The sequence below is a fragment of the Chlorocebus sabaeus genome, chromosome X (genome assembly GCF_047675955.1).
Source record: "Chlorocebus sabaeus isolate Y175 chromosome X, mChlSab1.0.hap1, whole genome shotgun sequence".
Classification (NCBI taxonomy): Eukaryota; Metazoa; Chordata; class Mammalia; order Primates; family Cercopithecidae; genus Chlorocebus; species Chlorocebus sabaeus.
In genome coordinates this window covers 798,450-814,038 of record NC_132933.1, presented here as the reverse complement: position 1 = coordinate 814,038, position 15,589 = coordinate 798,450, and the positions used below count along the sequence as shown (strand labels likewise).

Below are 15,589 nucleotides of genomic sequence, written 5' to 3'. Positions count from 1 at the left end.
GAGAATCACTTGAACCTGGGAGGTGGACGTTGCAGTGAGCCGAGATTCTGCCACTGCACTCCAGCCTGGGCAACATAGTGAGACTCGATCTCAAAAAAAAAAAAAAAAGAAAAAAGAAAATTGTCCTAGGAAAAAGGCTGTCTGTTGGTCCCTGTCTCTGTTATAATTGTCTCATCCCAGCTTATATTTATGAAACCACAGGAACCTGAAAGCTCCCTAACACTGTCTCTGAAATTGATAAGGGCTGAAGCACTGGAAATACTATTGAAACTTTATGAGGCAGCCATTCATTTGTTCATTCATTCAAACACATATTTATTGAGCACTACTGATTGTAGGCACTGATGATAGAGAGGAAGATACAGCCCGTGCTTTCAAGGTGCTTACACTCTAGCTGGAATAGTCAGAGAACCTGATAATTATAATAAAGAGTAAAGAGTGATATAATAAAGATGAGAGTAGGGTGTTATAGGGAGCAGAGAGGAGAAGAAATTTCATTTTGCTTGAAGGGAAAAAGATATGAGATCAAAGAAGATAAATATTAAATAAATAAAGTAGAAAATACTGATATAGTATGATAAGGAGTAAGCTCAAGATGCTGTGGAAATATAAGCAGGCATCTAATCCAGACTAGAGGTCATTCTGGGAGAAGGAGTTAAGGAAGGGGATAACCGAAGTAAGTCAGACTTAAAGAAAAAGGAGAAGCTTGCTTAGTGTAAAGAGGGAGACAGATTTTTCTAGGCAGAGGGAACTGCATAAGCAGAGGTCTCATGTAAGAAAAAGCATTACATGTTTGGGTGACATGGAAGATAAGGCAGGAAATGGAACACAACAAGGCTGGAAATGTCACCAGGGAATAGATAATGCATTTTGCACTTTACCTTGAAATTGAATTATTTTATTTGTTTTGTTGTTTTGTTTTGTTTTATTTTTTGAGATAGGGTCTGGCTTTATCACCCAGGCTGGAGTGCAGTGGTGCAATCACAGTTCACTGCAACCTTCAACTCCTGGGCTCAAGTGATCCTCCCACCTCAACCTCCCAAGTAGCTGGAGTACAGGTACCTGCCACCATGACCAGCTGATTTTTTAATTTTTTTGTAGAGATGTGGTTTCACCCTGTTGCCCAGGCTGGTTTCAAACTCCTGGGCTCAAGCAATCCACCCACCTCAGCCTCCCAAAGTGCTGGGATTACAGACATGAGCCACCACACTTGGCAAACTGAAGTATTTTAGAGGCTGGAGTGACAAGATCAGATACTCACTTCAGTAAGCTTCCTTTGGGAGTTACGAGACAGATCATAAGGGCCTCAATTAAGAAGATGGCAATGTAAATTGATAAGGGGGTAAGAAGAAGATTATGTTATTGTTATTGATTACATAATGATTACATTAGGAGGAGGTGGAGGTGGAGGTACTAACACTATTGAGGGCCTACTCTATGCCACACATTGCTCTAGGTTACTTAAGTGAAATCACTCAGCACTCACAACAATCTTATGAAAAACGTACTATTATTTCAATTTAGGAAACCGAGACACAGAGAGGTTAAATAACTTGTCAAACGTTGCGCACTTAATAATAGATGAAGGTAAGAGAAAGCATTTAGAAAGTAGAGCCCAAAGTATTTGTTGATGGTCTTAATGAGGCGGATGAGGTCAATCCATTATCCAACTCCTCTATCTTCTTACCTCATAGCTGCCAATGGAACTGAGGTTACATTTTGTTTTCTTGGAATTCATTTTTAACCCCATCTCCTTCATTCCTGAACAGTAATGTAATTTATGACCTTTCTATAATCACCTCCTCTTAATAGTAGCAGAGGATTTGTTTCAGGAATCCAAAATTCAGATTAAGACTCACTAACCTTCATCAAATACAGCAAAAAGTAGTACAAATTTGTGCAAGGTCTGTGTCTTTTCCTTGGCCAGACTCCCTGAAAAAGAAGTGAGAACATTTATCTTCTATTTTAAAATCTCATGTAGGAAATTGTCACTAGCAGGAGACATTTCTTCATCAGTTACTTGAGAGTAAGAACAAATGTAGTCTTCTGTCTCTTGTTAACTTTGCTTTGTTGTCAGGTCTCCTATACCAGTGTTTCTAAAACTATCTGGAACAAAGAATTTTTTTATTTCAACTTTGATGAAGACCACTACTTGTGTAAAATATGATAAAAATGAATTACTAAAGAAAAAAATTAAAAACATTTATAAAATACAAGCCCTCATACACACACATCACAGAGAAAAAGAAAAATTACAGCAACAGTACACATTGCTTCTGAAAAAAGGTGTGTATAAGCAATTAATATACATAATTTCTGTTACTCTTATAACTTTTTATACTTCTGCAATTGTAAATTAAAAGTTTTGAATAAAATAATAATTGTCCATATTAAACATCTATACTCATGATATTTTTTTCAATAGCCCACAGTGCTTTTAATTATACTCACATTTTAAATGAATACCGTGTATATCAATAGCTAAAGTTTTTAATGGAACAAACTAGCTTGTTTCATGCTTTAACTGTTGAGCTTGGCTATCTTTCTTAGCCTTATATATTTTTTAAATTTGGGAACTTTTGTTTGCAGGCTTATTTTGAGTAGAAAGATTTTTGTTTATGACATTTTGCCTTTCTTTCTCTCTCTTGCACCCTTAATGCTTAGAAATAAAAATTAGCTTGAACTAAGAAGGTAACAGTATGTGTGCTGCTACTCATCAGGCTGGGTAAAAGACATAGGTAAAGCTAACTACAGAGTTAACAACACCATTTCTCCCAAGGACACATTGCCACTGTACAAACTCACTGAATACCAACTATTTGCTTTGATTATCTCTTGATTTCTTACTCAATTGAATTGTTTGTTCTTGGAATTCACAGCCTGCCAGAAATGTCTGAACTAATAGCAATAAGAATGAAACATCTCATTCTTTCCTAGGTCATCTAAATTACTTTGACACGAAGCAGCAGCTCAATTTAAAGCTCAAGCTTCAGGTAAGGGATGCCTTGACTTAACATTTCATGTCTATGTTAACCTTTTAGTTAACCAGGACACTTCACAGTCTAGACCTCATGGTTATTTCTTTACACACAACTCTACTGTGCTTCATCTAAATATTACCTAACCTCCACCCTTCCCCGAAATTCTTTACTAACTCTATATAGTATTTTCCTTTGTTTAGGGAGGTGTCCACAGTCTCTCGTTGCCATGAGCCAATAAATCTGACTTTGTTGAACTACAGTGATCTTTGCTGTCCCTTGTGATCATTGGTTGATTAAACAAAGGATGTGTTCACTATTCTCTATTTAGCAAATCACACCCTAGAATGGAATTTTGGAGATACTGGCTAATGGAAATCTTGGGGATATTTCAGATTCCCCCACTGAACCGAGAAAACTTAGTTCCTATTCTAGGACTGGGTTTGCCAGTTATGTGATTGGTAAATATTTTCTCCCACTCTATAGTTTGTTGTTTCCTTTCTTCTGCTTGATTTGGGTTTGCTTTGCTCTTCTTTTTCTAGTTTCCTGGGGTGGAAATTTAGATTATCGGGTTGATATTTTTCTAATACAAGTGTTTAATTCTATAAAATTCCCTCTAAGCCCTGCTTCAGATATAAACCAAACATTTATTATTATGTGGTCTGTGGTTTCAGTGTCAGATCAGTTTTAAACCCTTTGCTGTGCCATTGACTCCAACACAGTGGCCAGTCTGGTATGTGAGGGGAAATCTCAGTTTCACAGACTTCAGCATGCTAATTAGGATTCCATCGAGATATGTGTAGGTTGGGGGTAAATCCAGGAGTTAATGCACAACTTTATGGGTTTACTTTCCTGGGATCTTTTCTCTCTGTCATCTATAAACTTTCCAGTTCCGTGAGCTCCTTTTTTTGGTTTTCTAACCAGAAGCTTCCAACTAAGGTCAAGCAACGGAAGGGGAAAGACAGAGAGAAAAGTAATGTGCTTTTGCCCCAGGGTCTTAGATCTGTAGCTGTACTGAATGAAGGATAATGTTCCGCTCCCTAAGTTTTTACTCCTGCAGGCTTCTGTTGCCAGCCACTGTCACTGGCACAGGCAACCTTGGACTGAAGCTTGAGAGAATGGTGGAAAAGAGGACAAAAACCCTAGGGGATTTCCCCTTCCATGCTCTTTGTGCATTTAGAGTTACCTTTCCCACTCCTTGAAACCCTAGAGGGTTTCTCCTGGAGCTCTCTTTGCAACATAGTATACTCCCCCACAAGTTTGGTAACACTTTGAATTTTAGTGCCTTTTCTCTATATACTTGTTCTATTTGCCTTTTAGAAATTTTTAAATATCTGGGCTTTGCATTTTGTCAAGGTTTTATAGATAAGTTCAATGGGAAATAAAGGGTGGAGTGTGTTTATCCATTTTACCCGGAGCTAGAACCTCTGTTGACTCTTTAATTCAACTCTGTGTCAAAGAATTATTTGGGTTTTTAACTTATTTCTTTATATGTCATATGTAAACACTAATGTTTTGATTATGTCCTTGTTCAATTAGCCTTTACATCTCATAAATAACACACTGTGGTTTTGGCACTTTCTCATTAATTATGACTATGAAACTGAACTTAGTATATGAAAAATCATACTTTCATCTGAAACTATTATAAACTACAAACCTTTCTCATGTTCTCCACTCCCCACTCCCATCTTTTTTTTGAATCACATTCATCACCATTCAGAAAGACTATGGTGATTTCTGTTAATAAATTCTTTGCCTATTCCCCATCAAAAGGTGGAGTCCCCCTCTATAGACTGGTCTTAGTGATGCATTCTAACTAATAGAATGTATGTTATGTGAGTGATTTCCAAGGTTACCTTAGAAAACGTGAAACAGTTTCTAATGGGCTCTCTCAGGACCATATAAGAAGCCTGGCTACCCTGTAAGACCCGTGTGAGAGAGACCATGTGGACAGTGCCATCAAGCCAAGGTTAAAGACATGTGAATAAAGGCAACTCTGGGATGATTTCAGCTCTGGCCACTGTTTGACTATAGCCTCATGAGACACACTTAGATAGACCACCAAGTCAAAACACTCCCAAATTCCATGAGACCCACAGAAACCATGAGCGATAATAAGTGATTGTTGTTGTTTTAAGCCACTAAATTGTGGAGTTATGCAGTAAAAGATAACTGGAATAAGAAAAAGGTACAGTGAAGCTGATTTCACCATAAAAAAATAGGATGAAAAACAAATTATGTAAAATTTACTTCCCTAATTTAATTTATGCTAAGGTATAAATTAAAAACAGGTTTGATTAGAATTATTTTAGAATATATTAATTCAATCCAAATTAATTAATTTTCAATAACATATATAAATAAATACTGACTTTTCTTAGATTTTTATATACTTTTGGTTTGCAGATGACAAACTAACCACCTGAACCAGTCTATATGTGTTCACCTTCATGAAGCTTTCTCGAAAGAAGACATTTATGCAGCCAACAGACACATGAAAAAATGCTCATCATCACTGGTCATCAGAGAAATGCAAATCAAAACCACAATGAGATACCATCTCACACCAGTTAGAATGGCGATCATTAAAAAGTCAGGAAACAGCAGGTGCTGGTGAGGATGTGGAGAAATAGGAACACTTTTACACTGTTGGTGGGATTGTAAACTAGTTCAACCATTATGGAAAACAGTATGGCGATTCCTCAAGGATCTAGAACTAGATGTACCATATGACCCAGCCATCCCATTACTGGGTATATACCCAAAGGATTATAAATCATGCTGCTATAAAAACACATGCACACTGCTTCTCTCAGAAACTGGATTATTCTCCTTTCTATGAGCATGATGCTAGAGTAAAGAAGCCTCTTTCAGGTTAAGGAACACAAATGCTAACTGTTATAGATAGATTCAGTTGTTTGTACTTCTCTGCTTATTTCATCTCAATCATACACTTTCATACACTTACCTTCTCTACATACTAGTAGGGCTCCAATGAGGCCCGAATTCAAGTCTTTTACCAGGTCCACATGAGAAAGATATGAGTAGGTAAGGCACAGCGGGTCAGAGGCCATTGGACCATTCTCTTTCAGGACCTGCCAGACATATGTATGGCTTCCACCAGGAAAGACTTTATCATCTTCTTTCTCCCTTTGACTGGTCTGATCATCATATTCAGCTCCTATAGCAGGAAGAAATAAAATTGTCCTTTCTATATCCATTGTCCACTTAAAGAAACATGTCAAGTTTACTGTCACCAATAGGTTCTACATAAGAAACAGACTTTTTGCATCTTTGTTGTTGTTGTTGTTTTGAGACGGAGTCTCACTCTGTTGCCCAGGCTGGAGTGCTGTGGCACGATCTCGGCTCACAGCAACCTCCACCTCCCAGATTCAAGTGATTCTCCTGCCTCAGACTCCCAAGTAGCTGGGATTACAGGCACACACTACCATGCCTGGTTAATTTTGTATTTTTAGTAGAGACAGAATTTCATCATATTGGTCAGGCTGGTCTTGAACTCCTGACCTTGTGATCCACCCACTTCAGCCTCCCAAAGTGCTGGGATTACAGGTGTGAGCCGCCACCTCTGGCCTACTTTCTGCATCTTAATTTGAAAAACTAACAAGTAGCAGCCACAAATGGGGAGAAGCCTCATATATTCCAGAGGATCTTGAGATCACTAACCCTAGTATGAGTAGTAAAAACTAGGTTCTGGTTGAGATCTCCACATTCTGTTAAATAATAAAATTGCTTCCATTATCGCATCTTTTTGCCTAATTCAATTCAACAACAAATACACTTTGTCACAGACTCTTTGGTAGGCACTAGTGAGGGTCAGGGAAGGGTAAGAAAGAGAGGTTTAAGAAAATTTCTTAAACTTTGTTCTTTCCTAGCGGTACAACACTATGTTTGGTGGGGGACATAGACATATAAAGATATAATTATAATACCATGTGGAAATATTCACCTATTTATTCACAAATATTTATTGAGTTCTTATTCTTTACCAGACTCAGTTACAAGCTGAAAATATAAAGATCGAGATAGAAGTCTCTGCTTATGGAGCGAGCAACCCAGTGGATAAAAAAAGTAGTAAACAAGCTTCCTACTCTTCAGTAATGCTTGATGAAGGAGGTGGAATTTGAGATGAATCTTAAAAGATAGATATATTTGCGTCATTTTTCATGTGTTTAATATAAAGAATTTAATATTTTTGTGAGTGGATATTAGAAAATTATTCTTGGAATTGCATTGCTACTTTCACTTTTTTCTTTCAACACACTTTTTATGATGATGCATTTTAATGTACATTACAAATTTCATGACAGTCCACTCCTATATACTTTAGAAGTCATCTTTAAAAAAAATTTTCCCACATATACAAAATGACACTAGCACACCTGATCCAGTTAATATCACCTAATATCAATGCAATATTCAAATTTTCTTTTTTTTTTTTTTTACTCAGAGGTTTCCAACACATTTTATTTTGCAGACCACTGGTTTGTAGCTTTTGAGGACCAACATCTGTATATCAATTCCTATAAAATGTCCAACCAATTTCAGTTCCATAGCAGGCTCTTCCAAATTGCACACTATGCTTATGGGTGGAGGTCCAGTTACACATGCATAAAGGCTGCCCTGCCCGCTGGTTCCCAGAAGAGGTCGCGTCGGAGTTAAAGCCTCTTCCAGGAGCTTGATCTTCCCAGGGGTCATTTCCTTTGGCAAGAAGTCAGTTTACACGTGCGGCTTTGATGCCTGTGAGCAGGAAGCACCAGAAACATGCAGGATGTGCTGCTTTTTCTCTCATGAAGGTGGGCACTCGAGGATCCAGTGCCCTTGTGCTTAGTGACAGGAATCCCTCCTCTTTGCTCAGTAGGTTAAAATATAAGGAAGCCTCCACTTTACGAAACACAAATAACACCTTTTTAGGTTGCCTATTTATTCTAGAACTACAAAATTTAATTCAAGAAAATATAGGTCCCATGAAAGACTTAAAAGTTTTATAAAACTAAAATCTAGTTTTTTCCCGATAAATTGTACTTTAGGCAAAACTCTCCCAATGCTTCTAAAATAATACTAAAAGGGGCATCTGATTATACAAAAGCAATTTAAAAAATTAAATATTTATTTGAATAACAAGTTTTAAGTTCGAGCTGCAACGTTGGCAATGCAGGTTTTTAACACAGATCACGAAAAGGGTGCACAAAAAAGTACTGGCGCAAAGGACAAAATAATGCTAAGAATTAGGCTAAACAGCTGCTGATTTTAAGGAAACAAAAGGCCTGAAATCACTATACAAAATATAAAATATATTAAACACTACCATCCACAGAACAGTCTTTATTATTGATTATATTTAAAAATTATTTGCGTAATTACATATTGAATTGTAAATGAGTATTATACATGAACCTCCATTCGGAAGGCAATTCCTTGTAGCACTATAGAACATCTAATTACATTGCAAAAAGTATCCTTTTTTGCTATTGATAAAACAGTTAATATTACTGTAAATATCAGGAAGGCTACAAAAAAAGAAATAAGATTTCTTTTTTGTCTTCAAAGGGTTTTCCATGCAGTGAAGCATTTGCCATGTTGAACTGAATGCACTACTGGAGAATGTTCTGGGTTCAAGATGCTCTTGAGAGACAAGACTAGGCTTTTCAAATCAAACACTCAAAGGAATCATGCAACCCTCCTATGACTGGGATATGACTGGGATACCATCATGTGCCACTTACCGGTGCTGGCTCTCCAGAAAACCATTCAAGACGCTTAAAAAAAAAAAATCAGACTTACATGATAAGTATACATAAAATGAAGACACCAACTGCTATTTGACATGACTACTGGTAATGTCTGTGCTATGTGAAAGCACCTTTAAAAAGAGCCTATGCAGCAAGAGATAAGTGTCTAAAGATTCAAAATGAATCAACAGTATTGGATAACAATATAATTCTCAACTCAGAAGCTGCTTCAAGATTAGGTGCATCTTCAGTTAATGTAACAGGAAAAAAGAAATGGATTTTATTTTATTAATTGTATCCACTTACAAACAGACCCAAGGTCACCCCGATGTGTAGACACGAGATTTTTGTTTTTAATTGAAGTGGTAAGGGAAACAGATCTATTTAAAATCAAAACCGAACAACTATTTCTGTCTAGATTAAGAGGTGGCCCCAGGTGTGGGATTCACCTTTTGAGTGGCCACTTGTGGTGCGACCTCGATGATCCGGGGTTTGTCTATCATTCTTGTTGTGCGGTTGTCCTTGTCTACAATCCCAATAATCCATGCTTGGTGGCCTTCACCATATTTGGGGGACTTTATCTCTGCATAGAACCGAGCTGCTTGCTCACATGGTAAACAGATCAGAAGGCCACCTGAGGTCTCTGGGCAGGTCCCGTGCATGAGGCCGAACATGTTTCCACAGGCCTTGCTCACCGCAGTCATCTTGGCCAGCACCAGGAGGCTGTGAATTACAAACGACACCTCGTTCCTCTGCTGCTTGACCAGGTTCTGCACATGGCCCCAAATCCCGAAGCCCGTGATGTCAGTGGCTGGGTGGGCACTGAACGTGTGCATAAGTCCTGCAGCTGTCTTGTTGAGCCTTGCCATGTTCATCATTGCCTCCTGTGTCCCCAGGGGTTTTGTCAACACCAACACGTTCCCTGGCACTGCATTGTCTGGCATGATACATTCATTGGGCTGACAGACAGTGGTAGCAACTCCTCCCAGGACAATCCAGGGGTTTAGTACTGTTTGGCCACCTGTTACAGACGTTTCTGCTTCCTCAGCTGCGTCTTTAAAACCTTGGATAATCAGAGGCATCACTTTATCCCTTTCCCTGTCGGTCATTTTATTACCGACTCCAAGGAGCATCAGCATATTGTCACATTCCGTGACCCCCATTGTGTAGAGGTCACTGAGGACATTGGCACATGCTATCCTGCCCATCATGTAAGGGTCGTCTACGATCGGGTAAATGTAATCTGTGGTTTGAACCAAGGAAAGCCCACCGTGCCTCAAAGGAATGACACAAGTATCCATTCCAATGCCAAGCCTTGGTGTAACGGCTCCCAGAAACTGCTCATCTTCTTGGAAGTGGGTCTCTTGTAAAGATTCCAGCAATTTTTGCAGGACATCTTGGGGCACTTTGCAGCCTGTGCCCTTCAGTTCAGTGAATCTGGTTAGCCGGAAGCTTTTGTCCAATTCGTAACTTTTCGGGTTAAACGACTCCCGCATAGACATGGTTCTTGGGCCCCGCTCTCCTCACAGCTCAGCCCCTCCCCTACCTCTGCGGGTTGGCTGGCATCTTTATGGATCCACGGGCTCGCTTTGCGCCCTCCGCCGCCTCCCGAAAAACGGGCCGCGGGCCGCTCCTACAATGCACCGGGCGCGGCCGGGCTCCCTTAAGCGTCGCCGGAATAAAAATGCCGCGCCCCGCGCCTGAGCGTCGCAGGGGCTCGCCAGGCTCGGCGCGGCCCTGCGGGAGCCGGGCCGCCGCGCTCCCGCCGGCTGGGCGCACCTCAAATTTTCTTAATTGCTTCAAAGGCATCCTTTGTAGCTAGTTGGTCCAAATCAGAATTTAACCTAAGACTGCACATTGCATCTGGTTGTTTAGGCCCACACTCTCTTTTAGTACGGAGTAGTCCCTTTTTTCCTGACACTCATTTAGTGAAAGAAAGTTGGCTTGCAGTCCTGTAGAATATCTCATGCTATTGAATATACCTAAGTTCCGATTAGATTCAAGTTAAGTAAGTTTTTTGGCTAAAATACATCAAAGATGATGCTGAGTCCTTCATATTGTGCCATATCAGGGGTAGATAATATCTGGCCATCCCATCCTTAGTGACACTAAATTTGACCCGTGGATTAGCCTGATACCTCCATTCTAAAGTTAACATTTCCCGTAGCAATCAAAAAGAAATTTCTGAGATATTATTTTGGCACCATACAAATGTCAAATTCCACATCAGCAATTCACCCAATGATTGTAACATCAGCTGGATGTGTTTGAAGTCAATCCTAGACAGGATATCATTTCATTTATGAGTATTTCAATATATATCTCTATTATATAAGGGCTCCTTTTAATGCGATCATTATTTTTTCAATGATCAATTACTTTGAACTTTGACAATGAGAACCCTTTCCTGCCAGCCCCATGGAGGGTTACAGACTGTATGTAAAACGTTTAATTTTGTAAAATACATTAAGCAAAGATGACAAAATGTTAACATTTGGCAAAGTGAGGTGATGGGCACATGTTTGTTTGTTATATTATTTTCTGTATCTATCTTTGTTTGAAATATTTCATTTCATTGCACTGGTAGAATAGGTGGAGAACAGATGTAACCAAGGTAAGTGACCCAGCTCAGAAAGATTTGAGTCTCTTCCTCTCCAGGAATGGGTTAAACCTAGTTTTCCTTGGACAGAAGAACTTGGCCATATCTGAGATGAGCCACTGCATCAGGAGCAGTAACTTCAACATATGCTAAACATTTCACTGGAAATGTACAGATGAGTGCTGTTCAATAGAAATATAATGCAAACCACATATGTAATTTTAAATTTTCTGGTAGTCACATCAAGAAAAGTAAAAAGAAATAGGTGAAATTATTTTAATAATGTATTTCATTTAACCTAGTATATCCAAATATAAGCATTTCAACTCGTATTTATAAACAGTGAATGAGATATTTTTCATCTTTTTTGTACTTAGCCTTTGAAATCTGGTGTGTATTTTACAGTATGTCTCAAGTAGGACTCACCACATTTCAAGTGCCTGATAGCTCGTGGCTACCATTTGAAGTGTGCAGTATAGACTCTATGGCTGGTGTCCCCTCATTGGATAAGATGTGGCCATTTGGGGGTCCTGAAAGGTGTTACCTTTTCTGATGGGTTTAACTTGAGCTAGATTTTAAAATATTATTTCCCCATAATTATGATTTTAAAAGCTCTTATCTCTCTCCCTGATGTCAACAGAAAAGAGAAAGATAAAATTGCATTGGCCACTCTTTTCTCCACCAATTTTTGGAAAATTTCACCAATGTTGAACCACGATTATATGTAACTCTTTAAGATATAGCCAAGTCCAGACCCTCCAGATTTGCCATGGCTTCCTGTCTCTGATTATACACCTACATGTTTAGGGTAGGATCAGTAGTATAGAAGGAGCAGATAAAGGTAGGTTGTCCTGCCTTTGCACCATGCCTGCAACTATGAAAAGGACAAGACCAACACCCCCTTAAGACTCCTATAAGATCCATGGCCCACAAGATATGAAGTAGTAGAATCTTGATTTTATTATATATTTGGGCTCCATCCACTAAGTATAGGATTACCTGGTAATAGTAGGTCCTTTTTCTCACAAATTTCAAAACGCTGGCGGAAGTACTCTCATTGGCCTAGTTTGGGTAAGGTGCCCATCTCTGGACCGATCAACTGTGGCCAAGGAGGTGGGATACCAGTGTCAACTGCTCACCCCTAGATCAATTGCTATGGTTAAGGAGGCATGGGCTTTAAGAAAATGGCAGGTTCTGTTTGAAGTACATTCAGAAAAGCAATTCTGAGGGGGTACACAGGTGAGAAATGTTTAATTTTAGGAAGAAAAAGTGACTGGTGCCCACTGCACCCTCATTATTGCTTGAGTATCCACTATAGGGTAGGCAGTATGTTATATGCTAAGGACACAGCAATAAATAAGACGAATTTCCCTATCTTGAGATATTTATGATCTAGTAAATGTTAAGAAACACACATAATGTTCAGTTAGGACCTTAAAAGAGTTGAAAGAATTTGGTTCCAAGTCTTTGCTATTGTGAATAGTGCCACAATAAACATACGTGTGCATGTGTTTTTATAGCAGCATGATTTATAATCCTTTGGGTATATACCCAGTAATGGGATGGCTGGGTCAAATCGTATTTCTAGTTTTAGATCCTTGAGGAATCGCCGCACTGGCTTCCACAATGGTTGAACTAGTTTACAGTCTTACCAACAGTGTAAAAGCATTCCTATTTCTCCACATCCTCTCCAGCACCTGTTGTTTCCTGATTTTTTAATGATCGCCATTCTAACTGGTGTGAGATGGTATCTCATTGTGGTTTTGATTTGCATTTCTCTGATGACCAGTGATGATGAGCATTTTTTCATGTGTCTGTTGGCTGCATAAATGTCTTCTTTCGAGAAGCGTCTGTTCATTTCCTTTGCCCACTTTTTGCACTCTAGCCTACCCACATCAATCTCCAGACCATGTTCATTTGTATCAAAGAGGTCTGTGTGACCCAGGTAAAGCAGAAATTTTGGAGATTTGGAAATTCAGGGAGATATTTTCATAGAGGTGGAAAATATAGTCGTCTGTCTCAAATCAAGATGCCCTACAAGCAAATTAACTTTAACTACCTCTCAAATAACTAACACTGCAACTCTATTGGGCTTCGTAAAACAATATGTCCTTGGTGTGGAGACCACTAGGTCTCTCAGTTTGTTACATATGTATACGTATGTCATGTTGGTGTGCTACATCCATTAACTTGTCATTTACATTAGTTATATTTCCTAATGCTATCCCTCCCCCTACTCCACCACAGTCCCCGGTGCGTGATGTTCCCCTTCCTGTGTCCAAGTGTTCTCATTGTTCAATTCCTGCCTATGAGTGAGAACATGGGATGTTTGGTTTTCTGTTCTTGCGATAGTTTGCTGAGAATTATGGTTTTCAGCTCCTTCTACCAGAACGCTTTCTCAAGAGAGTGCTGAAGAACTCCATCATCCTGGCCATTGTCATTGGACTGGGTGAGACTGATGCTGCCTCTTGCTTTCTAACTCTTCCATACCACTCAACATCAAGAAATACTGGGATAGAGGCTTGCTTCCCACTCCTGGATCACAATCTGTAAGAATGAGATAAGCCTTGAGCTTCCAGTGGCTATCTTTGCCATCATATTAGAAAAGCCTGCCTTAGAATGAAAACAAAAAGGACAGCCCAGCTGAGATGGTGGGAGAAAAATGGTCACAATGCTGAGAGCATCACTTGAATCCTTGGATCCAGCCATACTTGACTGACTCCATGGAACTTTTCAGTTACATGAACCAAATTCAACATTATTTATATGAATGCTTGCACTGTAGCACAGTGGTTCCAAGTATAAGTTCTCGAGTTAGATGGGGTTAGGTTTGAATCCTGATTCCACCACTTACTAGCTGTACAACCTTCAACTCAATACGTATTAGTCATTATTGTTGTTATTATTATTTTTCAGTAAGTTTGTATTTAAGAGAATGGATCCAACTCCAGGTGTGCCACCATTACAAAGCACACACATCTCACTGTTCTATTCCTAGAATGACAGGACAATAGGAGGGTATTTAACTCACCCTCAGAAGCTTTCCAGTAGGATACACCAACAGCATGAAGACTGACAGGATGGGAAGCCATGTTCTTAAGTGTAATGACCACTGTGTCATAAACCTCAGCCTGGATGGTAGGACCCAGCAGACCTGTAAGAATGAGATGTCCAGCAAAGGTCACTTGGGGATAGTACTCCAGAAAACCTGTTATCACAAAAGTTAAAGTCAAGGTCACAGTGGAGAAGCATGCCCCTGTAATTATTGATAAAAGGTAGTATTTGCTTGCCAACATCAGCCTAACCTTATGGTTGCTCTGAGGAAAGATTTCTGGCAATCATTCAATTCATTCATTCATTCATTCATTCATTCATTCATCTAGAGTTCCTACTATATTCTAGGAACTGTCTTATGCACTGGAGGTGCAGTAGCAAACAGGACAGATCATGGAGATCATATTCTCAAGATATTAATCATATAAAAAATGAAAAAGAAAAATTCAAGTTGTTATAAATATTATAAAAGCTAGTGGTCTGCTAGAAAATGATGAGGCAGGAGGTAGAGGATACTTTCAGTGTAGTAGTCAGGAAGGGCATCTCTGAGGAGGTGACATTTGAGTAGAAATCTGACTAATGAAAAAGAAGTAAGATTTTCAAAGATTTAGTGGAAGAGCATTGCAAGCAGATAAAACAAATGCAAAAGTCCAGAGGCAGAAATAAGTTTGGTCTAGTCGAGTAAAATGTGGCTGAAGCACAGTGAATCAGCAGGGGAGTAACAGAAAATATGGTCAAAAAGGAAACATAACATGCAGGACCTTGCAGGCCACAGGAATTTGGATGAATTTGGATTTTACAAGGAGTGAAATAAGAAGACTTGGAACTTGTTTTGGAGTAACAGTCAACAGGACTTGCTCATAAATATGATGGTGGAGATAGACAAAAAGAGAGAGTAGTCAAAGAACACTCCTATGATTTTGGCTTGTGCAACTGGGTTGTTAGTAAGGCCATGACAGAAAATCAAGAGGAAAATTAAGAGCTCCACTTTATGAATACACTAAATATAAAATGCCTATAAACAGTGTATTGAATGAACTGGATTTAGTGGGATAAAAACATAAAATAGCCTTATTTTTCTTAGACCACTGTTTTTAATTACATTATGTGAGATCTCCCTTTTCCTGCACTTTGGCTGATCCCAAATCTTTTCCAGTAACCTTCAGATATTAACCAACAGTATCACTTTTAGGTTCTAACAAGTC

General features: G+C 39.1%; 1 protein-coding gene and 1 pseudogene across 6 annotated transcripts in view; both read right to left on the bottom strand.

Moving 5' to 3' along the window:
* The window catches only part of F8 (coagulation factor VIII), a 218,915-nt gene that overhangs the window by 168,552 nt on the left and 34,774 nt on the right, over positions 1–15,589 (bottom strand). For all 6 annotated transcript variants that reach the window (XR_012091877.1, XM_073013275.1, XM_073013274.1 and 3 more), the window contains 3 exons: positions 14,362–14,484; positions 5,950–6,162; positions 1,864–1,932 (listed from right to left, as the gene is read on the bottom strand). Coding sequence is in view for 5 of the 6 variants with exons in the window: in XM_073013275.1 (XP_072869376.1) it covers positions 1,864–1,932; positions 5,950–6,162; positions 14,362–14,484 (405 nt within the window). In the remaining variant the exon portion in view is untranslated. The remainder of the gene's footprint in view (positions 1–1,863; positions 1,933–5,949; positions 6,163–14,361; positions 14,485–15,589) is intronic.
* LOC119620986 (selenide, water dikinase 1 pseudogene) lies at positions 6,931–14,468 on the bottom strand (annotated as a pseudogene).